Here is a 27862-nt window from a genome sequence, read left to right as displayed (position 1 = left end):
AATCCAAAGCACATATATCACTTTGCGAGTCACACGGGAGCCTGGTACTACACAAACCTAATCTTAACTAGCAGACAGAACAGTTAGCATCAGTCATTCTGAGGGCTCTTATTTACTTAGACTCCATGACTCCAGACCTTGGTGACTCTGGGAAGCACAGTCAGAAGTGCACTTTTGAGTTAGGGTGAGACAAGATAAGGTAAAAACCTTAATGGCTCCCCACACACTATTATGCAAGATTAAGTCCTTGGAAGGCGTAAGGATCGAGTCACTCATAGATCATAAAGTCTGCTTCTGTGTGGAGAGAGACTCTAGGAACTATATCGAGAGATTTCAAGTGAGGAGGAATCTCCAGGAAGAACGGCTTCCTCCTAACAAGTCCCACCTCAGCTGCCTCTTCTCTTGCGGTCTGAGATGTTCCCTTTCTTGCTTTGCTCTTAGCTCTCAAATATCTGTGTCGTCCTGTCTCAGACTCCCAAATACTGCAATTACAGCATGATCTGCTTTTTAATAAAGCATGTATTGTAGTTATCCTATCCCTGCAATAACACTGTAGTTAGATGTGCATTTTTACTTCAATGTTCTTAAAACATCTCTGCACGGAGACTTGACGGAGATAACAAGGTCCTGAATTTTGAGGCAACACCATAGTAGAATTAAATAGAGCATCTTAAGCCGGGCATGGTGGTGCACGCTTGTAATCCCAGCATTCGGGAGGCTGAGACAGGAGGCTGAAACAGGTGATCGCGATTCGCACACAGCCTCAGCTACTTAGGCCTTCAGCATCTCAGTGAGACCCTGTTTCAAAATAAAGAATAAAAAATAGGGCTGGGGGTGTATCTCAGAGGTAGAATGCCCCTAGGTTCCATCCTCAGTTCTGCAAAAAATCTAGCGCATATTAGCAAGAGGCATGAATATACATTTCACATAGGATGCCGATGAAATTTAGTGTTGAGAGGGCAGACTGTGTACTCTCTGAGACAGACATCCTCAATTCCTTCCTTCCCTATTTGAGTACAATGAGAGAAAGTCTTGTTTCCTTCCTTGTGGATCTGGGACAGCCTTGTCAACTTGCCTGATCAAGCGTAGAGCAGAGCCTAGCATGCACTTAGTGAGACTTGCAGCAACCTAGGAAGACCCTGTTTCAAACCAAAAAATGAAAGCGCCTTGGCATGCAGCTCTGAAGTAGAATGCCCCTGAGCTCAATCCCCAGTACCACAAAACAAACCACCACCACCACAACAAAAACTAAAAGTAGAACCAAAGGTGTGTTGGCGCACACCTACAATCCTACCCCTGAGGGAGGCTGAAGCAGGAGGATTGCGGGTGTGAGGCCAGCCTCAGCAACTGAGTGCAAACCTCAGCGACCTAGCAAGGCCCATTTCAAAATAAAAAAGCCTAGGGTGTGGCTGGGAGATAGACTGCCTCTGGCTTCAGTCCCAATCCCACCCTTGGCCCCTCCCCTCACATAGCAGAAGTGATATTAAGGGGCCCCTGCGCTCGGTTCAGGAGAGGCCTTAAACTCTCCTCTTCAAACCCTGTTGCTGAGCTTGAGAACTCCAGCCACGGAGCGGCCTCGTGGACGCCGGGCAGCGAGCGAGCCGCGTGGATGCTCTGTCGGTTCTCCTGCCTGGCTGTGTGCTGCTTTGAACAACATTCAGTCGTGGGTTTCCATGGCCCTCATACTGCATAGTGGAAGAGAATGGAGGCCTTCACTGGTGGGGAGGAGGCCTCCCCCTCAGACACTGTGCTGTACATACGTGGCCACTTCTCATGAGCTCATCCAGAGCAGGCCGCGGTCTGTGGGAATCAGAAAAGGCTGGGCTGTGGTTTAGTCTTTGCCGTTGTGGAACTGTATGAGTTCAGTTCCTTAGATCCCCCAGCACCAATACGATCACTGTTCTTTTAAATATTTAAAACTCAGTCTGTTGTACTTAACTACCGTTTAATTTTTTTATATTGTTTGCTCTTCTGCCTAGAGCTAAAGTTCTCAAAACTTAGGGATTTTTCATTTTCTCATGTATACCCCAAGCAGGCCACCCAGGATGTTGAATGTGTGTGTTCACAAGTGCAGCTGGCTGGATAGGGACAGGGTTTAAAGGTGTCGGCACCCATGGCAACAGTGGTGCAGTCGAGGCTGGATCTAGAGGACCCTGCTTTCCAGAGCAGCCTTCTCCCTGGCCCTCACCCGATCAAGGCCAGGCCTCAGGTGAGCAGGGCCGTGTCTGTGTTCCAGGCTCTCATGGCGTTCAGGGGTGTGGCCGTGTATTTTTCCCAGGAGGAGTGGAGCCTGCTGAGCCCTGATCAGAGGACCCTGTACAGGGAGGTGATGCTGTAGAACTACAGAAACCTGGTCTCTCTGGGTAAGTGTGGTATGCTTAGGACTGGCATTTCTTCCAGTTGAGGATATATTTGAGGCAACAATGTCCCTCTATCTCTCTCTCTCTCTTTCTGTTGCTCTCTTTATGGTACTGGAGATTAAACCCAGGGGCATTCTACCTCCAAGCTGCACCCCTAGCGCTATTTTATTTTAAAACAAGACCTCACTAAGTTACTGAGCTGGCCATAAACATGAGATCCTCCTGTCACAGTCTTCTAAGTACTGGGACCACAAGTGTGTGCCACCATGCCTGGCTAGCAATGTTTATTTTTAACTGGATCTTTGGGTAGCACTCAATACCAAAAATATTTTGTTTCTCTCTTGAAGGTAAGGTTTTGTCAAATTCAAAGTGTGTGTGTGTGTGTGTGTGTGTGTGTGTGTGTACACGCACATGCGCTCTTGCTGATACTCTGAATTTCTGGGCCTTTTCCTCTGAGCTGGGCTCTCTTCCTTAGTAACCTATTTTCCGTGATGGTTGACAGCGGTGTTCATCCACCTGGCTTGGAACAGAATCAGCGCCTCCGTGAGCGGATCGGCCCCACTCGTTCAGGTCCTTGCCGCACCCTTTCAAGCTCCTCACCTGCCTTGCCTCTGATTTCTTCCCTGGCCCTTGACCCACGACGTAAGGTCATCTTGTCTTCCTTTCCTGTGGGCAGGAATTCCGTTTTATAAACCAAAGCTGATCGTCCAGCTGGAGCAAGGGAAAGAGGCGTGGAGAGAAGAGAGCAGATGCGCGCCAGCCTCCCGTGCGGGTGAGTGGCAGGAAACTGGGCCAGTGAGCTCCAGGATGCAGGGTGTGAGCAGCCGAGAGGCCGGAGGGAGGCGGCGCCGAGCCCGAGTGCAGGGAGCTGCCTCTGGAGCTCTCGGCCTGCGTTCACGTTGCCTGGCTCGGCCTCCCCTCCAGACCTCATCCTCATCCCCTGAGGGCTTCCCTGGGTCTCCTGTCGCCTTCCTCCTCCAGGAAGCCCTGGCCTTCCCGGGGTAACTCTTGTACATGTTTGTGTGTTTTTTTCTCTTTTGTTAACATCTTTTTAGAAAAGATCAAGAACAATAGAGCAGAAACTGAATGATATAAAGAAAACAAAGCCCAGTGGGAGACATAAAGCTTAAAAGTCAGTTGAGAAATTTAAGCGGAGTGCTCAAAGCAACTGAAGCTAAGAGTGGTTTGTACACTTTTCCATGGTTATGTAAACTGCCTGGCGTGGTGGTGCACGCTTGTAATCCCAGTCTTGGGGAGGCTGAGATGAGAGGATCATGGTTCACTGGCAGCTCCAGCTACTTAGCGAGGCCCTTCGCAACTCAGTGAGACCCTGTTTATAAATAAATAAATAAATAAATAAATAAATAAATAAATAAATAAAAAGACTTAAAAAATACAGCTAGGGGTGTGGATCGGGGGTACAGTGTCCCTGAGTTCCATTACGAGGACCAAAAAAAAAAAGGTTATGTAAAAATTAATATAATGTCCTTCATTTTTTCTTTCAGCCCTTAAAACTTAAACTATTTAGTTTCATTAAGAAAAAGTTGACTGACCCCTATTCCAAGTATCATATACATCCTTAACTTTCCGTATTCTTCTTCATCAAGTACTACTTGATATAAAACCTAAGAGCGCAGCAGTTCTCAGGTATCAGTGACTCTTGTCTAATTTTCCTTTGCATTTTTAAGTTTTTGTGGTCATGAAGATTGAACCTAGGTTCATTCTACCTCTGAGCAACACCCCTGCCCTACTCTTAGTGAAACAGGGTCTCACTAAGTTGTGAAGGGCCTCACCAAGTCGCAGAGGCTGTCCATGAACCGAAATCCTCCTGTTGCTGCCTCCCAAATACTAAAATTACATGCATGCACCACCAATCCCAACTTAGACCATGAGTTTTTATTTAAGGTGTTATTTTTTTATATATTTTTATATTTATTTTATTTATTTTATTTATTGTATTTTGTGGTACTGGGGTTCCTGGAAGCCCTTCTAACTCCAGGCTACACTCCCAGACCTATTTTATATTTTTTATTTGGAAATAGGATCTCTTAAGTCAGCACAGCTGATTTCGAACCAGCATGACCCTTCTTTCTCCACCTGCCATGCACGGGGATTACAAGCGTGAGCCACCACACCCGGCTCAGATGTTATTTATGTATGTATGTAGTTATGTATGTATGTATGTATGTAATCATTTATTGTGGTACTAGATATTGACCCGAGGGACATTCTACCTCCAAGCTGTACTCTCAGCCCTGTTTTTTATTCTTTTTCTTATTCCAGTATTGGGGATGGAACTCAGGTGCATTCTACCTCTAAGCTACACCCCCAGCCCTATTTTTCATCCCTTATTTTGACACAGAGTCTCTAGAACCGGGATTGCAGGTGTGTGCCACAGTGCTTAGCTCGTAACCACTTTTTGAGCAGCCCTCTACACGGGCCCTCTACCCAGTGCAGATGACTGTGCCCTCTGCCTATCTCTTGATGAGACGAGCACAGTTCACTGGTTAGCTAGCTCTCAGTGAGAAAAAAGAACAAAAGTTTCACTTTGGTTTCTGTGTGTGTTGCTGTGCGTTGGAAGGTTATCGTAGTGAGAATCATGTAGACTGTCGATGTTGTCCCTATTTATATACCCAAAAATGTCTGTGATGCCTTTGCTGTCCCCTGTCTGTTGAGCTGTACTGTTGGGCTGGAAAGTTGGTCATATACAGTACCTCCTGAAGCCGGGCGTGGTGGCGCACGCTTGTAATCCCAGCATCTGGGAGGCTGAGACCTGAGGATTGCAGTTCGCAGACAGCCTGAGCTACTTAGTGAGGTCGTCTGCAACTCAGTGAGACCCTGTTTCAAAATAACAAGAATAAAAAATTGGGCAGGAGGTGTAAATTTGAGGTCAAATGCCTCTGTGTTCCAACCCCAGACCAAATAAAGAAAGAAAGAAAGAAAGAAAGAAAGAAAGAAAAAAAGAAAGAAAGAACCTACCTCTTGGTCAGTAACATTTGCTATTAAGGTTTAGAAGAATGTGGTCAAGTCTCACCATCAAATGATTTCCATCTGACTTGGGCTTCTCTTTCTCTGGCAGGACCAAACCCGCCCCTGTACTCTATTACTCTCTGCCCTCCTGATTTCTCCAACCAGAAATCTCTGGAGCAAAATGTGCTGTGTGGCCACTGCCCCTGCATCTTCACATGCTTATGTGCAGAAAGACTTGTTGCACCTGGGGACCCACACGCGGAGGACCAGAAGGAGCAGCGAGCCTCGGACGATAGATCCTGGAGTGACAGAGCAGAAGATCAAGACAGAGAAGGCTCCAAGTCTCGGTTTGGTAGGCCCAAGAAAAGTACTTTTGGAGAATTTCCCAGGCCACCCCAGAGGCCACCAGGTAGCTCCCAGAATCACATCAGAGCACTGGGGATGGAGGAGAGCCCGGCTCAGACGAGGACCCCCAAAGACTCCGACAAGGTGCTGAGGAGGGCAGAAGGCCTAGGTCTTGGAGCAGTTGCCTGTAGCCAGCGCAGACTGCGTTCCAGCAAGATGAACGGCCTGCTCAGTCACCAGAGGACACACTCGGGGGAGAAGCCATATGTGTGCGGTGTGTGTGAGAAGGGCTTCAGTCTGAAGACGTGCCTGACCAGGCACCAGAAGCTGCACTCGTGGAAGAAGCCCTTTGTGTGTGGCGAGTGCGGGCGACGCTTCACACGGAAGGCCTCCCTCATCATCCACCAGAGGACGCACTCAGGCGAGAAGCCGTTTGTGTGCCAAGAGTGCGGGCGAGGCTTCAGGCTGAAGTTTATTCTCACCATCCACCAGACGACGCACTCGGGCGAGAAGCCGTATGTGTGCCAAGAGTGCGGGCGAGGCTTCAGGCTGAAGTTTATTCTCACCATCCACCAGAGGACGCACTTCGGCGAGAAGCCGTTTGTGTGCCAAGACTGCGGCAAAGGCTTTACTCTGAAGTCGACCTTGGTTAGACACCAGATTACCCACTCAGGCGAGAAGCCCTACGTGTGCAATGAATGCGGGCGAGGCTTTAACTGTAAGTCCAACCTCATCATCCACCAGAGGACACACTCAGGCGAGAAGCCCTACGTGTGCCTTGAATGCGGGCGAGGCTTTAACCGTAAGTCCAACCTCATCATCCACCAGAGGACACACTCAGGCGAGAAGCCCTACGTGTGCCTTGAATGCGGGCGAGGCTTTAACCATAAGTCCCATCTCATCATCCACCAGAGGACACACTCAGGCGAGAAGCCCTACGTGTGCCTTGAATGCGGGCGAGGCTTTAACTGTAAGTCCCACCTCATCATCCACCAGAGGACACATACGGGCGAGAAGCCCTACGTGTGCAGTGAGTGCGGCAAAGGCTTCAGCCGGAATTACCACCTCGTCAACCACCAGAGGACACACTCGGGCGAGAAGCCCTACGTGTGCAGTGAGTGTGGCAGAGACTTCAGCGAGAAGACCACACTCATCAGACACCAGAGGACACACTCAGGTGAGAAGCCCTACGTGTGCAGCGAGTGTGGCAAAGGCTTCAGTGAGAAGTCCTACCTCATCATCCACCAGAGGACACACTGGGGCGAGAAGCCCTACGTTTGCAGCGAGTGTGGTAAAGGCTTCAGCCAGAAATCCCACCTCACCATCCACCAGAGGACACACTCAGGTGAGAAGCCCTACGCGTGCAGTGAGTGTGGCAAAAGCTTCAGCCATAAGTACCAGCTCATCAACCACCAGAGGACACACTCGGGCGAGAAGCCCTACGTGTGCAGTGAGTGTGGCAAAGGCTTCAGCATTAAGTCCAACCTCTTCGTCCACCAGAGGACACACTCGGGCGATAAGCCCTACGTGTGCAGTGAGTGTGGCAAAGGCTTCAGCGAGAAGACCACACTCATCAGACACCAGAGGACACACTCAGGCGAGAAGCCCTACGTGTGCAGTGAGTGTGACAAATACTTCAGTGAGAAGTCCTACCTCATCATCCACCAGAGGACACACTCGGGCGAGAAGCCGTATGTGTGCAGTGAGTGTGGCAAAGGCTTCAGCGTGAAGTCCAACCTCATCGTCCACCAGAGGACACACTCGGGTGAGAAGCCATATGTGTGCAGTGAGTGTGGCAAATTCTTCAGCCATAAGTCCGCACTCACCAGACACCAGAGGACACACTCGGGCAAGAAGCCCTATGTGTGCAGTGAGTGTGGCAAAGGCTTCAGCGTGATGTACAACCTCATCGTCCACCAGAGGACATGCTCGGGGAGAAGCCATCCGTGTGCAGTGAGTGTGGCAAAGGCTTCAACGAGAAGTCCTACCTCATCATCCACCAGAGGACACACTCGGGGGAAAAGCCCTACGTGTGCCACGATGCTAGCAAAGTTTTAAGCAAAAGCTCCACCTCCCATCCCTGGGAGGACGCACTCGGTGAGAAGCCATACATGTGCCTCGAGTGTGGCAGGTGAGGCTTTAGCCGGAAGTCCCACTTCATCGTCCACGAGAAGAAGCACTGCAGAGAGAAGCCGGACGTGTGCCACGAGTGCAGCAAAGGCTTCAGCCAGGATTCCATCTCTGTTAGACACTAGAGGACACACTCGAAGGAACAGCCTTACGTGTGCCAAGAGTGCGGCCGAGGCTTCAGCCACCAGGCAGGACTCATCAGCACCGGAGGAAGCACTCGCAGGAGAAGCCGTACATGTGCCGGCAGTGCCGCCTGGGCTTCAGCAGCAAGTCAGCCTCACTCACACACAAGCGGGTGCACTTGGAAGAGAGGCCGTGCATGTGCAGAGAGTGTGGCCGAGGCTTTAGCCACAGGTCACACCTGGCCTTGCATCAGGTGCCACAGCGGGGGGAGGATCCTCGTGCGCGCAGGGGCTGTGGGCAGGGCTGGGGCCAGAAGGCTCCCTCAGCAGACCTAGGAGGATGCAGCGCGCCCACCACAAGCCGCCACTCCAGCTCCACTCAGAGGCCTGTCTGGGGCAGTCTTCGGGCCCCTTGTGTTCTCTTTGAAAGTGAGGGTGGAGGAGAGGACCAGTAGTCAAACTCTTTACGATTCCACGAAATGTAATAAAAAGCACCTTCCATCAGTGGTCTCAGAATGTCTTTGTGTTTTGTGGCCTTTATTTTAATTTTGCTTCATTACAGATCTGGAACTTTGACATGTTTATAAGAAATAAATAACAGATATTTTGAAATCTTAGGTCCACTATTATGCAAGAATTAAGTCCTTGGAAGGCGTAAGGATCGAGTCACTCATAGATCATAAAGTCTGCTTTTGTGTGGAGAGAGACTCTAGGAACTATATCGAGAGATTTCAAGTGAGGAGGAATCTCCAGGAAGAACGGCTTCCTCCTAACAAGTCCCACCTCAGCTGCCTCTTCTCTTGCGTTCTGAGATGTTCCCTTTCTTGCTTTACTCTTAGCTCTCAAATATCTGTGTCGTCCTGTCTCAGACTCCCAAACACTGCAATTACAGCATGATCTGCTTTTTAATAAAGCATGTATTGTATCTCTGTTATCCTATCTCTGTATTATCCTATGTATTGTATGTTATCCTATCTCTGTAATAACACTGTAGTTAGATGTGCATTTTTACTTCAATGTTCTTAAAACATCTGCACACACACTTGACAGAGATAATACGGTCCTGAATTTTGAAGCAGCACCGTAGTAGAATAAAATCTAGAGCATCTTAAGCCGGGCGTGGTGGGCACTCTTGTAATCCCAGCATTCGGGAGGCTAAGACAGGAGGAACGCAGTTCGCAGCCAGCTGCAGGTACTTAGGCCCTCTGCAAATCAGTGAGACCCTGTTTCAAAATGAAGAATAAAAAATAGGGCTGGGGGTGTAGCTCAGACGTAGAATGCCCCTTCGTTCCATCCCCAGTACTGCCAAAAAAGAAAAAAAAAAAAAGTTAATTCTATGATGTGCTTCAATAGTGAGAAGTCTGAACCCTACCTTTTGCTGTCCACTTACTTAATTGGTTCATCAGGTTACTTAACAGGTTCATCAACCTAGTAAGGCCCTCAGCAACTTAGACCTCATTTCAAAAAAAATAAAGGTGGTGCCCGATAGTAATCTCAGCATTCAGGAGGCTGAGACAGGAGGATCTTAGTTCATGGTCAGCCTCAGCTACTTTGTGAGGCCCTCTGCAACTCAGTGAGACCCTGTTTCAAAACAAAAATAGTACTGGTGTGTAGCTTGGAGGTCGAATGCCCCTGGGTTCCATCCCCAGTACTGCCAAAAAAAGAAAAAAAAAAAGTTAATTCTATGATGTGCTTCAATGGTGAGAAATCTGACTCCTACCTCCTGCTGTCCACTTACTTAATTGTCCAGTGCAGGTGTTCATGTATTTGGGTTTGAGAATTGTCAAAATATACCTCATTGAGAAACAACTTTCTTTTTTTAGAGAAAAGAGTTCTTAAATTTCTTTTTTTTTTTTTTTTTTTTCCAGGTGTGGGGATGGAACCCCGGGGCATTTGACCTCTGAGCTACACCCCCAGCCCTATTTTTCATCCCTTATTTTGACACAGAGTCTCTAGAACCGGGATTGCAGGTGTGTGCCACAGTGCTTAGCTCGTAACCACTTTTTGAGCAGCCCTCTACACGGGCCCTCTACCCAGTGCAGATGACTGTGCCCTCCAAACAAGTGCAGCAAGCCCACGCCCCCTCAGGCCTCTGCTGAGGCCGTGCAAACTACAACTCCCGTGAGGCCGCGCGGCCGCGGACTACAGGTCCCAGCATCCTCCGCGAGGCGCCCGCCTGTCAGGGAAGGAGGCTCGGCACCGGGCGGCCCGGTGTCGCGGAAGTTAAAGACAGGAAGTGACCTTCTGGGATGGCAGCCTCTGAAGGGACACCTGCGGCTCAAATAGATCATCTGGATATAGCGGGAGGCCTGGAGAACTTGCCCGTGACCGTGTGGCCGCCGGGGGCGGGGCCAGCGCCCTTCCAGGTAAGGGGGTGGCTAGTCAGGGGGCGGGAATAGATGCCCCCCCACTCTGCTTTCCACTCTCCCTGGTAGAGGCGTGGTTAGCCAGGGGGCGGGGCTAGATGCCGGAGACAGCCTCGTGCTGCCCTCCCCTCAGGGGCGGGGCTAACCAGGGGGCGGGGCCAGGCGCCCAAGAGACTGCGTGCTGCCCTCCCAGGGAGGGGCGTGCCTATCCAGTGAGGGGCGGGGCTAGGTACGTGGGAGTGGCAAGCAACCCCCACAGGGCGGGGCTGGCATCCTCCTGGGTAGAGGCGGGGCTAGCCGCGTAGGGGCGTGGCTATGTGCCCGAGAGCCGCGCGCGGCCCCGGGGGCGGGGCTAGGCTGCAGGGCGGGGCTCGGCGGCTGCTCTGGTAGGGGTGAGGCGTCCACAGGTGGCATTTTAAAATTCCTCCCCACCTTTTCCTTATCCAGTTTCAGAGCTGTTGGCACGTGCAAAGTTCTTAAGAGGCACAGGCTGAGGTCTTTATAAACCTGTCGTCAGACCTTCGCAAGGGTTTTGCCCTCTGCAGTCTGTAGGCTGGTGATTCCTTGACGTCAAGGATCCCTTTTTGTCCAACTTTTTGTTGACAACACGGTGAAGCATCCACAGAAAATCATTTACCTCTCTGTTCTCCAAAGTCTTATATGTAGAATAAGGGTTAAGACCTATTAATGAGTCTGCCTGATGTTAAAAAATAAATAAATAACGGCTCTAAGAAGTTACGCCTGGCCGAGGCTGATGCCTTCCTCTTGCTTGGAATTCTTGGGCAAATCTAAATTAGCTTCTGCAAAGCCTTCAAGCCCTCCAGGGTACAGTTTAAATCATAGCAGCTCTCTTCACACCTGCAGTTTGGAGAACTATTGGCCTGATGTATGTATTGAGGTTAACTCATTTAAACTGGACTCCGCGGTCTAGGCCTCTAATTCTGGCTACTCAGGAATTAGGCAGGAGTTTCATTAATTGAGGCCAGTCTCAGCAACACAGCCAGACCCCCATCTCCCAGCCCAAAAAACTAAAAATGGCTGGGCGTGGTGGCACATGCTTGTAATTCCAGCACTTAGGAGGCTGAGATCCAGGAGGATCGCAGTTCGCAGACAGCCTGGGCTACTTAGTAAGGTCCTCTGTAACATGGTGAGACCCTGTTTCCTAATCGAGAATAAAAAATATGGCTAGGGGTGTAGCTCGGAGGTAGAATGCCCCTCGGTTCCATCCCCAGACCCGCAAAATGAAATAAAAGAACTCACTTTATTTTAAGGATGAAATTAACTCATTTAAGAATAAACGCCAGGCGTGGTGGCACACGCTGGTAATCCCCGCGCTTGGGAGGCTTAGAAAGGAGGATCACGCTGGTTCGGCCTCGCTGGCTAAATAGACCCTGTTTCCAAATAAAAATATAAAAATAGGTCTGAGAGTGTAGCCTGGAGGTAGAAGGGCTTCCAGGAACCCCAGCACTAACAAAATAATAATAATAATAATAATAATAATAATAATAATAAATTAATTTATATAACTATTCTTTTTAGAATCATCATAATCATTACTGTCCATAAAGCCATGGGTTTTGCTGCACTCGTTATAGTTTCCAAAATGCACATGAAAATAATACTTGTTGCCGGGCGTGGTGGCGCGCACCTGTAATCCCTGCACTTGGGAGGCGGAGACAGGAGGATCAATCTGGTTCGAAGCCAGCTGTGCTGCCTTAAGAGACCCTGTTTCCAAAAATATATATATAAAATATGTCTGGGAGTGCAGCCCGGAGGTAGAAGGGTTTCCAGGAACCCCAGTACCACCAATAATAAAACTAATAATAATGAAAATATTTGTCTATTATATATACATACATACATATATATATATATATATATATATATATATATATATATATATATATATATATTTTTTTTTTTTTTCTTTCAGTACCGAGATGGAACCAAGGGGCATTCTACCTCCGAACGACACTCCCAACCCTACTTTTTTTTATTCTTTATTTTGAAACAGGGTCTCACTGAGTTGCAAAGGGCCTCGCTAAGTAGTGAGGCTGTCTGAGAACCGTGATCCTCCTGTCTCGGCCTTCCGAATGCTGGGATGACAAGCGTGCGCCGCCACGCCCGGCTCTATTTGTACTTTTGCTGGCGTGTCTCACGCTGACTTGCACCGTTTCTATGTTGACAGTACACCCCGGATCACGTCATGGGACCTGGAGCAGCCACGGACCCCACTCAGATAACCTTTCCCGGCTGCAGGTGCGGCGCCGCCCCCTGCCTCCCCGGCTCTTGCCCCTGCCTCCGCCAGGACGAGAACTATGACGAGCACTTGTGCCTCAGGGTGCTAGGCCCGGGAGCCAAGTACTCCAGGCCCGTCTTTGAATGCAACGCCCTGTGCCAGTGTGCGGACCATTGCACAAACAGAGTGGTCCAGAGGGGGCTGCAGTTCCGCCTGCAGGTGTTCAAGACGGACGGAAAGGGCTGGGGGCTGCGGACCCTGGAGTTGATACCCAAAGGGAGATTCGTCTGTGAATACGCCGGCGAGGTCCTGGGCGCCTCGGAAGCGTGGAGGAGAACTCACTCGCAGAAGAGGCAGGACCCCAACTACATCATCGCCGTCAGGGAGCACATATATGGCGGGCCGGTCCTGGAGACCTTCGTGGACCCCACGTCCATCGGCAACGCCGGCCGGTTCCTGAACCACTCCTGCCAGCCCAACCTGGTCATGGTCCCCGTCCGAGTCGACTCGATGGTACCTAAACTGGCCCTCTTCGCAGCCACAGCCATTGGCCCGGGAGAAGAGCTCTCTTACGACTATTCGGGAAGGTTCCTCAACCCCGTGGAAGGGGGCGAAGAAGAGAGGCCCCAGGGCGGGCAGCTGCGGAAACCCTGCTCCTGCGGGGCCGCAGTGTGTGCCGGGTTCCTGCCTTTTGACGGTTCACTGTACTGCCCTCAGCCAGGTGTCCATCAGGAAGAGTGCAGGCAGAGGCTGGCTTCGAATCCGCGCCCCTACTGGCTCAGCCTCCCAGTCCACGCTCGGATCTCACAGCTCTGATCTTTTAGGAGAAACAGTCTCCTGGTTGAAGCTACCAGTACTGGGCTCTCGCACCGAATCCAATCCGTACCGAGACTGCAAACGCATCCCACCATGCCTGGTTGCTTTCTTTTCCTCTTCGTTTTTACATAGATACATAACTGTTCAGAATACTCGCTTTCCCAGTTAGACGCGACTAAGTGTTTTATTGCTTGCAGGATAAAAGCAAAAAATTGTGTGTCCTTAAGTTGGGTATCTTGCCCTTCTCTTCTTTCATCCTATAAGCAAAAATGTGTATGTGACGGCCGGGGTAGGGGAAGCAATCCTAGCAGGCCACACTCCAAGGTGATCCTCAGAAAGGGTCCTGCAAGCCGGGAGTGGTGGCGCACGCTTGTAATCCCCGCGCTTGGGAGGCGAAGACAGGAGGATCGCGCAGGTTCGAAGCCAGCCGAGTTGGCGTAAGAGATCCTGTTTCCAAATGAAATATAAAATATAAAATAGGTCTGGGAGTGTAGTACGGAGGTAGAAGGGCTTCCAGGAGCCCGAGGACCACCAAAAAAACAAAACAAAACAAAAAGGGTTGTGCAAACTGAGCATGGTGGCGCACGCTTGTAATTCCATCGCTTGGGAGCCTTAGACAGGAGGATTGCACGGGTTCGAAGCCAGCCTCAGCTACTTAGTGAGGCTCTCAGCAACTTAGTGAGACCCTGTTTCCAAATAAAATATAAAATAGGTCTGTGAGTATATCCTGGAGGTAGAAAGCCCCTGGGTTCCAGCCCTAGTACCACCAAAAATAAATAAAGAATAAAAAATAGGGCTGGGGATGTCACTTGGAGGTCGAATGCCCCTAGATTCCATCCCCAGTGCCACAAAAGAAGAGGAAGAGGAAGAAGAAGAGGAGGAGGAGGAGGAGGAGGAGGAGGAGGAAGCAAGGGCGTGTTGAACAAATCAGCAAGGTAGAAGGTGGTATGAGTATCGGTACTGTGGAAAACGCTACGTTCTGATCTCACAGCGCTGTTTCTTTAGAAGAAACAGTCTCCTTGTTTAAGATGCCATTATTGGGCTTTTGCACCAAATCCAGCCATGATTCAAGAAAACCCTAGTTCCGGGAGGCTGAGACAGGAGAATCACAGGTTCAAGGCCAGCCTCAGCAACTTAGCAAGGGCTCCGTAACTTAGTGAGACTCTGCTTCAAAATGAAAAATTCAAGACAGGTGTGGCACACACTCATATTCCTAGCACTTAGGAGGCTGGGACAGGAGGATGGCAATTTTGATTGTGTGTGTGTGTGTGTGTGTGTGTGTGTGTGTGTGTGTTTGTGTGTGTGTGTGGTACTGGGGGAGGAACCCAGGGGCTTTCTACCTCTGGACTATACTCCCAGACTTTTTTTTTTTTTTGGTGGTACTGGGGTTCCTGGAAGCCCTTCCACCTCCAAGACCTATTTTATACTTTTTTAAAATTTGGAAACAGGGTCTCTTAAGCCAGCGTGGCTGGCTTCGAACCTGCGTGATCCTCCTGTCTCAGCCTCCCAAGCGCGGGGATTACAAGCGTACGCCACCATGCTCAGCTTGTTTTTAATTTTTTTATTGGTGCATTGTTGCAGAGGGTTTTTTTTTGGGGGGGGTACTGGGGTTCCTGGAAACCCTTCTACCTCCGGGCTAAATTCCCAGACCTATATTATACTTTTTTTTTGAAACAGGGTCTCTTAAGCCAGCTAGGCTGGCTTCGAACCTGCGTGATCCTCCTGTCTCTGCCTCCCAAGCGCAGGGATTACAAACGTGCGCCACCACGCCCCGCTGCAATGAATTTTGATCAATCAAAAAATAATCCCCATGCCAGGCATGGTGGCGCACGCTTGTAATCCCTGCGCTTGGGAGGCAGAGACAGGAGGATCGCGCAGGATCGAAGCCAGCCGCGCGCGCTGGCTTAGGAGACCCTGTTTCCAAATAAAAAATGTAAAAAAGTTCTGGGAGTGAAACCCGGAGGTTGAAGGGCTTCCAGCAACCCCAGTACCACCAAAAAAAAAATCCCCAAAGAAAAGTATAATGCAGTACATTAAGCTCCACTCCTGGGCAGTCTCGTTCTCGCTGTGATGATTCCTAAAGAAAAGTATAATGCAATACAGTAACATCCACTAGAGGGCAGTCTCGCAGTCGCTGAGATGATCCCCAAAGAAAGTAAAATGCAATACATTAACCTCCAGTAGAGGGCAGTCTCGTTCTCGCTGAAATTATCCCCAAAGAAAAGTAAAATGCAATACATTGACCTCCAGTAGAGGGCAGTCTCGTCGCTGAAATGATCCCCAAGGAAAAGTATAATGCAAAACATTAACTTCCACTAGAGGGCCGTCTCACTCTCACTGAGAAGATCCCCAAAGAAAAGTATAATGCAAAACATTACCTTCCATTAGAGGGCAGTGTTGTTCTTGCTGAGATGATCCCCAAAGAGTAATTCAGTACATTAACCTCCACTAGAGGGCAGTCTCGTCGCTGAAATGATCCCCAAAGAAAAGTACAATGCAATACATTGACCTCCACTAGAGGGCAGTCTCGCAGTCACTGAAATGATCCCCAAAGAAAAGTTTAATGCAAAATACTAACCTCCACTCGAGGGCCGTCTCATTCTCACTGAGAAGATCCCCAAAGAAAAGAATAATGCAAAACATTAACTTCCAATAGAGGGCAGTGTTTTCTCACTGAAATGATCCCCAAAGAAAAGTAAAATGAAAAAGAGTAAGCTCCACTAGAGGGCAGTCAGCTCTCGCTGAGATGATCCCCAAAGAAAAGTAAAATGCAATACATTAACCTCCACTACAGTGGAGTCTAAACTCGCTGAAATGATCCCCAAAGAAAAGTATAATTCAATACATTAACCTCCACTAGAGGTCAGTCTCGCTCTCGCTGAGATGATCCCCAAAGGAAAGTAAATGCTAAACAGTGACCTCCACTACGGCTATTCCTTCGAGTGTGTCCACTAGTGTCCAACAGAGATGGACTCCTGGCTGAAGCCTTTGCTGCACTCGTGGCACACGTCCGGCTTCTCTCTGCAGTGCTTTTTCTCGTGGACAATGAAGTGGGACTTCCACCTAAAGCCTCACCTGCCGCACTCGAGGCACATATGGCTTCTCGCCAAGTGCGTCTTCACATGGGTGGGAAGTTGCGGCAGACTGGCTCAGCTGGGCACTGAATATGGGCACTGAGTCCGTTCGGGACTGAGTTTCTCAGAAAGGTGGGCAAAGGTTTCGGTTATAGTTCTGCAGCCACTTCTCTGCAGCGATTTTTTCCCTTTTTTATGAAATAAACTCCTTTAAGTTCCTGTTCACGACGCTAAAAGTGGAGATACCTCTCCGGGAAAAAAAAAATCTGAAACGATTGACACGGACAAATGCCTCTTGTGCAATTGACACTGTATTCTAGGCACAAGATTTTTTGTACTTCCCTATTTCCCCGTGATTCCCTAGTAGTAAAGTGCAAACACCCAAAAAACAATAGTGAGATATACATGTAAATCACCAACCCTGAACAAGACAAAAGCAAGGCCTGTGACAGCCCAGGTCTTTGTGATTGAAATCAGTCCCGTGACCCTCCAGGTGGGTCTTGTGCTTCAAGTCAGCCCCTTTGGCCTTGCCTTGGCCTTGCAGCTGCAGAGGCTTTTAGTGGGCAAATTCCAGAGGAACAAAAGTCACATCCAAAATCCCTTGAAGAATTCAGTTTTTGAGAGTTTTCTTTAACCCTTTTGAAACCTTTTATTCCTAGGGCTTAGTCCAAAGTCCTTCTCTGTCTAGCAACCTCCTTTGAACTGAATGGGGACGAAGTCGGAGATTCCAGCTTTCATACGTGTAGTTGGCGTAGGGAAATCCGTGTACATTTATGATGATTTAGAGGATTTTGATGAATGTCTGTTGGATTTTGTCTGCAATACCATCTGCTGTCTGAACGCTTCACCCTATTAAACACTGAAAATATATTTTAGTAGACAGGGCCCAAAAAACAACATGAAGTTTTTATTATATCAGTCTTTTGTTCTGTCATAACTATTTTAACAAGGTGGTGTCGCCCTGTCTCCAGGCAGTGCTATCACTAGGTGCAAAGGTCAAGATTCCTCCTAGCTCTCTGCTGTATTATAATGATTAGAATGAAGGTCACAGATAGGGAGGAATTCTGCATTTGTAATTGCTGTAGCAGGAATGCTTCCACAGGATCTGAATTCTGACTAGAATTACGTCTTTGAGCAAAGCCGAGGGTGTTTAGAGGCTTAGACAAATTACTAGAAAATTTATTTTCCACAGACTCAGTTTCTCTCACAGTCCTGATCTTATATCACCGGAGCAATTCGTGTGGAAAGTTAAAAGAATCATTACCAAAAGAATAATAGTTATGAAAGAATATCTAGGAGTGGGGGAGTACTTTGGCCAGAGACAACACTTTCCCTCGGGGCTCTGCTTTCTTTAAGCCAGCCAAATTTTTTAAAAATTATTTTTATTGGTGCATTGTAATCATACATCACATTGGAATACAAGACTTGAGAGGATATACAAGCACACATCATCCAATTAGCCCTCATCCAGCCCCATCCCATTCCCTCCCCCTCCCTCGATCCCATGCTTGTTTGGTGATTAACTTTGATACATTTGTTTATGTTCCTCCTGCTTTTTAAAGAGGCTCCATCCTCCCCTATTCCATACCCTCTGATTGGTCACCTTAATTGCTTCACTATAGGGCCCTTTCTATAGCTCGACCACTTCCTCTTGCTCCTATCCTCCTAGTTATTGCTGATTAGGGGAAGCATCTGGGTTTAATTATCTGCAATATTTCTTTGTGCATGCCGTGTTGCAAATACCGATCCCATTCTTGACGTCCCCATTTGTGGCCTGGCACACATATGTCTTCTTGCCCGAGTGTGTCCTCTGGTGGATGATGAGGCGGAACTTCTGGCTAAAGCCTCTGTCACACTCACTGCACACATATGGCTTCTCGCCTGAGAGTGTCCTCTGGTGGATGATGAGCTGCAACTTCTGGCTGAAACTTTTTCCACACTCACTGCATACATACGGCTTCTCATCTTAGTGTGTCCTCTGGTGTCTGGTGAGTATGGACTTCAGGCTTAAGCCGTTCCACACTCACTGCACACGCAGGGGTTCTCGCCCAAGTGTGTCCTCTGGTCGATGATGAGGTGGGACTTACGTTTACAGCCTTGCCCACACTCGTGGCACTGGAGAATTTCCCAGGCCACCCCAGAGGCCACCAGGTAGCTCCCAGCATCACATCAGAGCACTGGGGATGGAGGAGAGCCCGGCTCAGACGAGGACCCCCAAAGACTCTGACAAAGTGCTGAGGAGGGCAGAAGGCCTAGGTCTTGGAGCAGTTGCCTGTGGCCAGCGCAGACTGCGTTCCAGCAAGATGACCGGCCTGCTCAGTCACCGGAGGACACACTCGGTGGAGAAGCCATACGTGTGCGGTGTGTGTGGGAAGGGCTTCAGTCTGAAGACGTGCCTGACCAGGCACCAGAAGCTGCACTTGTGGAAGAAGCCCTTTGTGTGTGGCGAGTGCTGGCGACGCTTTACATGGAAGGCCTCCCTCATCATCCACCAGAGGACGCACTCAGGCGAGAAGCCGTATGTGTGCCAAGAGTGCGGGCGAAGCTTCAGGCTGAAGTTTATTCTCACCATCCACCAGAGGACACACTTGGGCGGGAAGCCGTTTGTGTGCCAAGACTGCGGCAAAGGTTTTACTCTGAAGTCGACCTTGGTTAGACACCAGATTATCCACTCAGGCGAGAAGCCCTACATGTGCAATGAATGCGGGCGAGGCTTTAACCGTAAGTCCCACCTCATCATCCACCAGAGGACACACTCGGGCGAGAAGCCCTACGTGTGCAGTGAGTGCGGCAAAGGCTTCAGACGGAATTACCACCTCGTCAACCACCAGAGTACACACTCGGGCGAGAAGCCCTACGTGTGCAGTGAGTGTGGCAAAGGCTTCTGCCAGAAGTCCTACCTCATCATCCACCAGAGGACACACTCGGGCGAGAAGCCCTATGTGTGCAGTGAGTGTGGCAAAGGCTTCAGCCGTAAGTCCTACCTCATCATCCACCAGAGGACACACTCGGGCGAGAAGCCCTACGTGTGCAGTGAGTGTGGCAAAGGCTTCAGCGAGAAGTCCTCCCTCATCATCCACCAGAAGACGCACTCAGGCAAGAAGCCCTATGTGTGCCAAGAATGTGGGTGAGGCTTTAACCGTAAGTCCCACCTCATCATCCACCAGAGGACACACTCTGGTGAGAAGCCATATGTGTGCAGTGAGTGTGGCAAAGGCTTCAACCAAAAGTCCCCCCTCATTATCCACCAGATGACGCACTCAGGCGAGAAGCTGTACATGTGCCAGGACTGCGGCAAAGGACTCAGCCAGAAGTCCAAACTCATCTACCACCAGAGGGTACTCTCAGGTGAGAAGCCATATCTGTGCCACGAGTGTGGGCAAGGCTGTAAACGTAAGTCCCACCTCATCATTGACCAGAGGACACACTCGGACGAGAACCCCTACGTGTGCAGTGAGTGTGGCAACGGCTTAAGCCTGAAGTCCATACTCACCAGACACCAGAGGACACACTAAGATGAGAAGCCGTATGTATGCAGTGAGTGTGGAAAAAGTTTCAGCCGGAAGTTGCAGCTCATCATCCACCAGAGGACACTCTCAGGCGAGAAGCCATATGTGTGCAGTGAGTGTGACAGAGGCTTTAGCCGGAAGTTCCGCCTCATCATCCACCAGAGGACACACTCGGGCAAGAAGACATATGTGTGCCAGGCCACAAATGGGGACATCAAGAGTGGGATCGGTATTTGCAACACGGCATGCACAAAGAAATATTGCAGATAATTAAACCCAGATGCTTCCCCTAATCAGCAATAACTAGGAGGATAGGGGCAAGAGGAAGTGGTCGAGCTATAGAAAGGGCCCTATAGTGAAGCAATTAAGGTGACCAATCAGAGGGTATGGAATAGGAGAGGATGGAGCCTCTTTAAAAAGCAGGAGGAACATAAACATATGTATCAAAGTTAATCACCAAACAAGCATGGGATCGAGGGAGGGGGAGGGAATGCGATGGGGACTGGATGAGGGCTAATTGGATGATGTGTGCTTGTATATCCTCTCAAGTCTTGTATTCCAATGTGATGTATGATTACAATGCACCAATAAAAATAATTTTTAAAAAATTTGGCTGGCTTAAAGAAAGCAGAGCCCTGAGGGAAAGTGTTGTCTCTGGCCAAAGTACTCCCCCAATCCTAGATATTCTTTCATAACTATTATTCTTTTGGTAATGATTCTTTTAACTTTCCACACGAATTACTCCGGTGATATAAGATCAGGACTGTGAGAGAAACTGAGTCTGTGGAAAATAAATTTTCTAGTAATTTGTCTAAGCCTCTAAACACCCTCGGCTTTGCTCAAAGACGTAATTCTAGTCAGAATTCAGATCCTGTGGAAGCATTCCTGCTACAGCAATTACAAATGCAGAATTCCTCCCTATCTGTGACCTTCATTCTAATCATTACAATAGAGCAGAGAGCTAGGAGGAATCTTGACCTTTGCACCTAATAATAGCACTGCCTGCAGACAGGGCGACACCACCTGGTTAAAATAGTTATGACAGAACAAAAGACATATAATAAAAACTTCATGCTGTTTTTTGGGCCCTGTCTACTAAAATATATTTTAAGTGTTTAATAGGGTGAAGCGTTCAGACAGCAGATGGTATTGTAGACAAAATCCAACAGACATTCATCGAAAGCCTCTAAATCATCATAAATGTACACGGATTTCCCTATGCCAACTACACGTATGAAAGCTGGAATCTCCGACTTCGTCCCCATTCAGTTCAAAGGAGGTTGCTAGATAGAGAAGGACTTTGGACTAAGCCCTAGGAATAAAAGGTTTCAAAAGGGTTAAAGAAAACTCTTAAAAGCTGAATTCTTCAAGGGATTTTGGGTGTGACTTTTGTTCCTCTGGAGTTTGCCCACTAAAAGCCTCTGCAGCTGCAAGGCCAAGGCAAGGCCAAAGGGGCTGACTTGAAGCACAAGACCCACCTGCAGGGTCACGGGACTGATTTCAATCACAAAGACCTGGGCTGTCACAGGCCTTGCTTTTGTCTTGTTCAGGGTTGGTGATTTACATGTATATCTCACTATTGTTTTTTGGGTGTTTGCACTTTACTACTAGGGAATCACGGGGAAATAGGGAAGTACAAAAAAATCTTGTGCCTAGAATACAGTGTCAATTGCACAAGAGGCATTTGTCCGTGTCAATCGTTTCAGATTTTTTTTTTCCTGGAGAGGAATCTCCACTTTTAGCGTCGTGAACAGGAACTTAAAGGAGTTTATTTCATAAAAAAAATAGGGAAAAAATCGCTGCAGAGAAGTGGCTGCAGAACTATAACCGAAACCTTTGTCCACCTTTCTGAGAAACTCCGTTCCGAACGGACTCAGTGCCCATATTCAGTGCCCAGCTGAGCCAGTCTGCCGCAACTTCCCACCCATGTGAAGACGCACTCGGCTGCGGCAGGTGAGGCTTTAGGTGGAAGTCCCACTTTATCGTCCACGAGAAGAAGCACTGCAGAAAGAAGCCGGACGTGTGCCACGAGTACAGCAAAGGCTTCAGCCAGGAGTCCATCTTTGTTGGACACTAGTGGACACACTCGAAGGAATAGCCGTAGTGGAGGTCACTGTTTAGCATTTACTTTTCTTTGGGGATCATCTCAGCGAGAGCAAGCCTGACCTCTAGTGGAGGTTAATGTATGGAATTATACTTTTCTTTGGGGATCATTTCAGCGAGTTTAGACTCCACTGTAGTGGAGGTTAATGTATTGCATTTTACTTTTCTTTGGGGATCATCTCAGCGAGAGCGAGACTGCCCTCTAGTGGAGCTTACTGTCTTTCATTTTACTTTTCTTTGGGGATCATCTCAGTGAGAACAGCACTGCCCTCTATTGGAAGTTAATGTTTTGCATTATACTTTTCTTTGGGGATCTTCTCAGTGAGAATGAGACGGCCCTCGAGTGGAGGTTAGTATTTTGCATTAAACTTTTCTTTGGGGATCATTTCAGTGACTGCGAGACTGCCTTCTAGTGGAGGTCAATGTATTGCATTGTACTTTTCTTTGGGGATCATTTCAGCGACGAGACTGCCCTCTAGTGGAGGTTAATGTACTGAATTACTCTTTGGGGATCATCTCAGCAAGAACAACACTGCCCTCTAATGGAAGGTAATGTTTTGCAGTATACTTTTCTTTGGGGATCTTCTCAGTGAGAGTGAGACGGCCCTCTAGTGGAAGTTAATGTTTTGCATTATACTTTCCCTTGGGGATCATTTCAGCGACGAGACTGCCCTCTACTGGAGGTCAATGTATTGCATTTTACTTTTCTTTGGGGATAATTTCAGCGAGAACGAGACTGCCCTCTACTGGAGGTTAATGTATTGCATTTTACTTTCTTTGGGGATCATCTCAGCAACTGTGAGACTGCCCTCTAGTGGATGTTACTGTATTGCATTATACTTTTCTTTAGGAATCATCACAGCGAGAACGAGACTGCCCAGGAGTGGAGCTTAATGTACTGCATTATACTTTTCTTTGGGGATTTTTTTTTTTTTTTGGTGGTACTGGGGTTGCTGGAAGCCCTTCAACCTCCGAGTTACACTCCCAGACCTTTTTTACATTTTTTATTTGGAAACAGGGTCTCCTAAGCCAGCGCGCGCGGCTGGCTTCGATCCTGCGCGATCCTCCTGTCTCTGCCTCCCAAGCGCGGGGATTACAAGCGTGCGCCACCACGCCCGGCGTGGGGATTATTTTTTGATTGATCAAAATTCATTGCAGCCACCCTTACCTGGAAGGGCGCTGGCCCCGCCCCCGGCGGCCACACGCTCACGGGCAAGTTCTCCAGGCCTCCTGCTATATCCAGCTGATCTATTTGAGCCGCAGGTGTCACTTCAGAGGCTGCCATCCCAGAAGGTCACTTCCTGTCTTTAACTTCCGCGACACCCGGCCGCCCGGTGCCAAGCCTCCTTCCCTGACAGGGGGGCACCTCGCGGAGCATGCTGGGAACTGTAGTCGCGGCCGCGCTGCCTCACGGGAGTTGTAGTTTGCAAGGCCGCAGCAGAGGCCTGAGGGGCGTGGGCTGACTGCACTTGTTTGGAGGGCAGTCATCTGCACTGGGTAGAGGGCCTGTGTAGAGGGCTGCTCAAAAAGTGGTTACGAGCTAAGCACTGTGGCACACACCTGCAATCCCGGTTCTAGAGACTCTGTGTCAAAATAAGGGATGAAAAATAGGGCTGGGGGTGTAGCTCGGAGGTAGAATGCCCCTGGGTTCCATCCCCACACCTGAAAAACAAAAAAGAAATTTAAGAAGTCTTTTCTCAAAAAAAAAAAGTTGTTTCTCATTGAGGTATATTTTGACAATGCTCAAACCCAAATACATGAACACCAGCACTGGACAATTAAGTAAGTGGACAGCAGGAGGTAGGGGTCAGATTTCTCACTATGAAGCACATCATAGAATTAACTTTTTTTTTTCTTTTTTGGCAGTACTGGGGATGAAACCCAGGGGCATTCGACCTCCAAGCTACACACCAGTCCTATTTTTGTTTTGAAACAGGGTCTCACTGAGTTGCAGAGGGCCTCACCAAGCAGCTGAGGCTGACCATGAACTAAGATCCTCCTGTCTCAGCCTCCTGAATGCTGAGATTACTACTGGGCACCACCTTTATTTTTTTTGAAATGAGGTCTAAGTTGCTGAGGGCCTTACTAGGTTGATGAACCTGTGATCCTCTGGTCTGAGCCTCCCAGGTTCTGAGATTACAGGTATGTGTCACCACGCCCAGTTCAGAATTCATTTGTGTACAGACAAATTTGATCTTTTTTTAAATTATGATTTAAGACTGACTCCCGCTTACAAAAGTCAATTCTCTATGTTGTGTTACAGACGGCCCTGCAATTCAGAACTCAAAGCAGAAATTCAAGCATCATCCTCACTCCCAGGTTGACTCGGCTCGGCTGAATGGTCCTCATTGCAGCTCCCATGAAGTTGCAGTCGTCGTCTGGGATCCCGTCCTGTGAAGCTCTGGCAGGACAGAGCGTCCACGCAGCTCGCTCGCTGCCCGGCGTCCATGAGGCCACTCCGTGGCTGGAGTTCTCAAGCTCAGCAACAGGGTTTGAAGAGGAGAGTTTAAGGCCTCTCCTGAACCGAGCGCAGGGGCCACTTAATATCACTTCTGTTATGTGAGGGGAGGGGCCAAGGGTGGGATTGGGACTGAAGCCAGAGGCAGTCTATCTCCCAGCCACACCCCAGGCTTTTTTATTTTGAAATGGGCCTTGCTAGGTCGCTGAGGTTTGCACTCAGTTGCTGAGGCTGGCCTCACACCCGCAATCCTCCTGGCTCAGCCTCCCTCAGGGGTAGGATTGTAGGTGTGCGCCAACACACCTTTGGTTCTACTTTTTGTTGTTGTGGCGGTGGTGGTGGTTTGTTTTGTGGTACTGGGGATTGAGCTCAGGGGCATTCTACTTCAGAGCTGCATGCCAAGGCGCTTTTATTTTTTGGTTTGAAACAGGGTCTTCCTAGGTTGCTGCAAGTCTCACTAAGTGCGTGCTAGGCTCTGCTCTATGCTTGATCAGGCAAGTTGACAAGCCTGTCCCAGATCCACAAGGAAGGAAAAAAGACTTTCTCTCATTGTACCTTGTTATCTCCGTCAAGTCTCCGTGCAGAGATGTTTTAAGAACATTGAAATAAAAATGCACATCTGACTACAGTGTTATTACAGAGATAGGATAACTACAATACAAGCTTTATTAAAAAGCGGATCATGCTGTAATTCCAGTATTTGGGAGTCTGAGACAGGACGACACAGATATTTGAGAGCTAAGAGTAAAGCAAGAAAGGGAACATCTCAGAACGCAAGAGAAGAGGCAGCTGAGGTGGGACTTGTTAGGAGGAAGCCGTTCTTCCTGGAGATTCCTCCTCACTTGAAATCTCTCGATATAGTTCCTAGAGTCTCTCTCCACACAGAAGCAGACTTTATGATCTATGAGTGACTCGATCCTTACGCCTTCTAAGGACTTAATCTTGCATAATAGTGTGTGGGGAGCCATTAAGGCTTTTACCTTATCTTGTCTCAGCCTTACTCAAAAGTGCACTTCTGACTGTCCTTCCCAGAGTCACCAAGGTCTGGAGTCATGGAGTCTAAGTAAATAAGACCCCTCAGAATGACTGATGCTAACTGTTCTGTCTGCTAGTTAAGATTAGGTTTATGTAGTACCAGGCTCCCGTGTGACTCGCAAAGTGATATATGTGCTTTGGATTTTCATGATTGCATTCCTGTGCAACCCAAAGCTGGAAATTGTATAAATACCAGGAGAGAAAGAAACCTGGTTGTCGGCCAGCAGAGATATCGGCCCAGGAGTTTGCTGGCGACCCTCCCATGCTTGTTCATCCTCACGCCTCTCTTCAGAACCTGTACTTTTGCCGGCTGGCTCCCGCAATAGTGCACCTAAGATTTCAAAATATGTGTTATCATTTCTTATTTCTTATAAACATGTCAAGGTTCCAGATCTGTAATGAAGCAAAATTAAAATAAAGGCCACAAAACACAAAGACATTCTGAGACCACTGATGGAAGGTGCTTTTTATTACATTTCGTGGAATCGTAAAGAGATTGACTACTGGTCCTCTCCTCCACCCTCACTTTCAAAGAGAACACAAGGGGCCCGAAGACTGCCCCAGACAGGCCTCTGAGTGGAGCTGGAGTGGCGGCTTGTGGTGTGCGCGCTGCATCCTCCTAGGTCTGCTGAGGGAGCCTTCTGGCCCCAGCCCTGCCCACAGCTCCTGCACGCACGAGGCTCCTCCCCCCGCTGTGGCACCTGATGCAAGGCCAGGTGTGACCTGTGGCTAAAGCCTCGGCCACACTCTCTGCACACGCACGGCCTCTCTTACCAAGTGCACCCACTTGTGTGTGAGTGAGGCTGACTGGCTGCTGCCCAGGCGGCACTGCCGGCACGTGTACGGCCTCTCCCGCGAGTGCTTCCTCCGGTGCTGATGAGTCCTGCCTGGTGGCTGAAGCCTCGGCCACACTCCTGGCACACGTATGGCTTTTCCTTAGAGTGTGTACACTAGTGTCTAACAAAGATGGACTCCTGGCTGAAGCCTTTGCCACACTCGCTGCACACGTACGGCTTCTCACCCGAGTGTATCCTCTGGTGAGTTGGTCTTCTCGCTGAAGCCTTTGCCACACTCGCTGCACACATATGGCTTCTCACCGAGTGTGTCCTCTGGTGGATGATGAAGTAGGACTCGTGGATCAAGCCTTTTTCACACTCGCTGCTCACGTATGGCTTCTCACCCGTATGTGTCCTCTGGTGTCTGGTGAGTGTGGACTTATCACTGAAGCCTTTGCTGCACTCACTGCACAAGTAAGGCTTCTCACCGAGTATGTCCTCTAGTGGATGATGAATTGGGACTTGTGGTTATAGCCTCGGCCACACTCGTGGCACACGTATGGCTTCTCACTGAGTGTGTGCTCTGGTGACTTGGAACTTCTGGCTGAAGCCTTTGCCACACTCACTGCACAGGTACGGCTTCTCGCGGTGAGTGTCCTCTGGTGTCTGGTGAGGGACTTATCGCTGAAGCCTTTGCTGCACTCACTGCACACGTAGGGCTCCTCGCTGAGTGTGTCCTCTGGTGGTGATGAGTTGGGACTTCCGGATGAAGCCTTTGCCGCACTCACTGCACATGTATGGCTTCTTGCCTGAGTGTGTCCTCTGTTGGATGATGAGGTAGGACTTCTGGCTGAAGCCTTTGCCACACTCACTGCACACGTACAGCTTCACGCCCGCGTGTGTCCTATGGTGTCTGGTGAGTGTGGACTTCTGGCTGAATGAAGCCTTTGCCACACTCACTGCACATGTATGGCTTCTTGCCCGAGTGTGTCCTATAGTGGATGATGAGGTAGGACTTCTTGCTGAAGCCTTTGCCACACTCGCTGCACACGTATGGCTTCTCGCCCGAGTGTGTCCTCTTCTGGTGTCTGGTGAGTGTGGACTTCAGGCTGAATCCTTTGCCACACTCACTGCACACATATGGCTTCTTGCCCGAGTGTGTCCTCTGGTGGATGATGAGATAGGACTTCTGGCTGAAGCCTTTGCCACACTCACTGCACACGTATGGCTTCTCGCCCGAGTGTGTCCTCTGGTGGATGATGAGGTAGGACTTCTGGCTGAAGCCTTTTCCACACTCGCTGCACACATACGGCTTCTCGCCCGAGTGTGTCCTCTGGTGTCTGGTGAGTGTGGACTTCTGGCTGAAGCCTTTGCCACACTCACTGCACACATATGCCTTCTCATCTGAGTGTATCCTCTGGTGATAGAAGAGGTAGGAATGCTGGCTGAAGCCTTTGCCACACTCACTGCACACATATGGCTTCTCACCCGTATGTGTCCTCTGGTGTCTGGTGAGTGTGGACTTCTTGCTGAAGCCTTTGCCACACTCACTGCACATG

General features: G+C 49.1%; 1 protein-coding gene across 1 annotated transcript; it reads left to right on the top strand.

Annotated features, from left to right (window-relative positions):
• Positions 1-10176: 10176 nt before the first annotated feature.
• On the top strand, positions 10177-22008 carry LOC308277276 (histone-lysine N-methyltransferase SETMAR-like; the record flags this gene model as incomplete). The annotated part of the gene is made up of 5 exons (XM_080716440.1): positions 10177-10293; positions 12482-13253; positions 16376-16458; positions 19674-19903; positions 21897-22008. 5 exons carry the CDS (start codon positions 10177-10179, stop codon positions 22006-22008), a joined length of 1314 nt encoding a protein of 437 aa, XP_080572566.1.
• Between the last annotated feature and the right edge of the window lie 5854 nt (positions 22009-27862).

The sequence above is a fragment of the Muscardinus avellanarius genome, assembly GCF_963383645.1.
Source record: "Muscardinus avellanarius genome assembly, chromosome: 19".
Classification (NCBI taxonomy): domain Eukaryota; kingdom Metazoa; phylum Chordata; class Mammalia; order Rodentia; family Gliridae; genus Muscardinus; species Muscardinus avellanarius.
The sequence above is the reverse complement of the archived record's forward strand: the minus strand, read 5'-3'. Positions and strand labels throughout refer to the sequence as shown.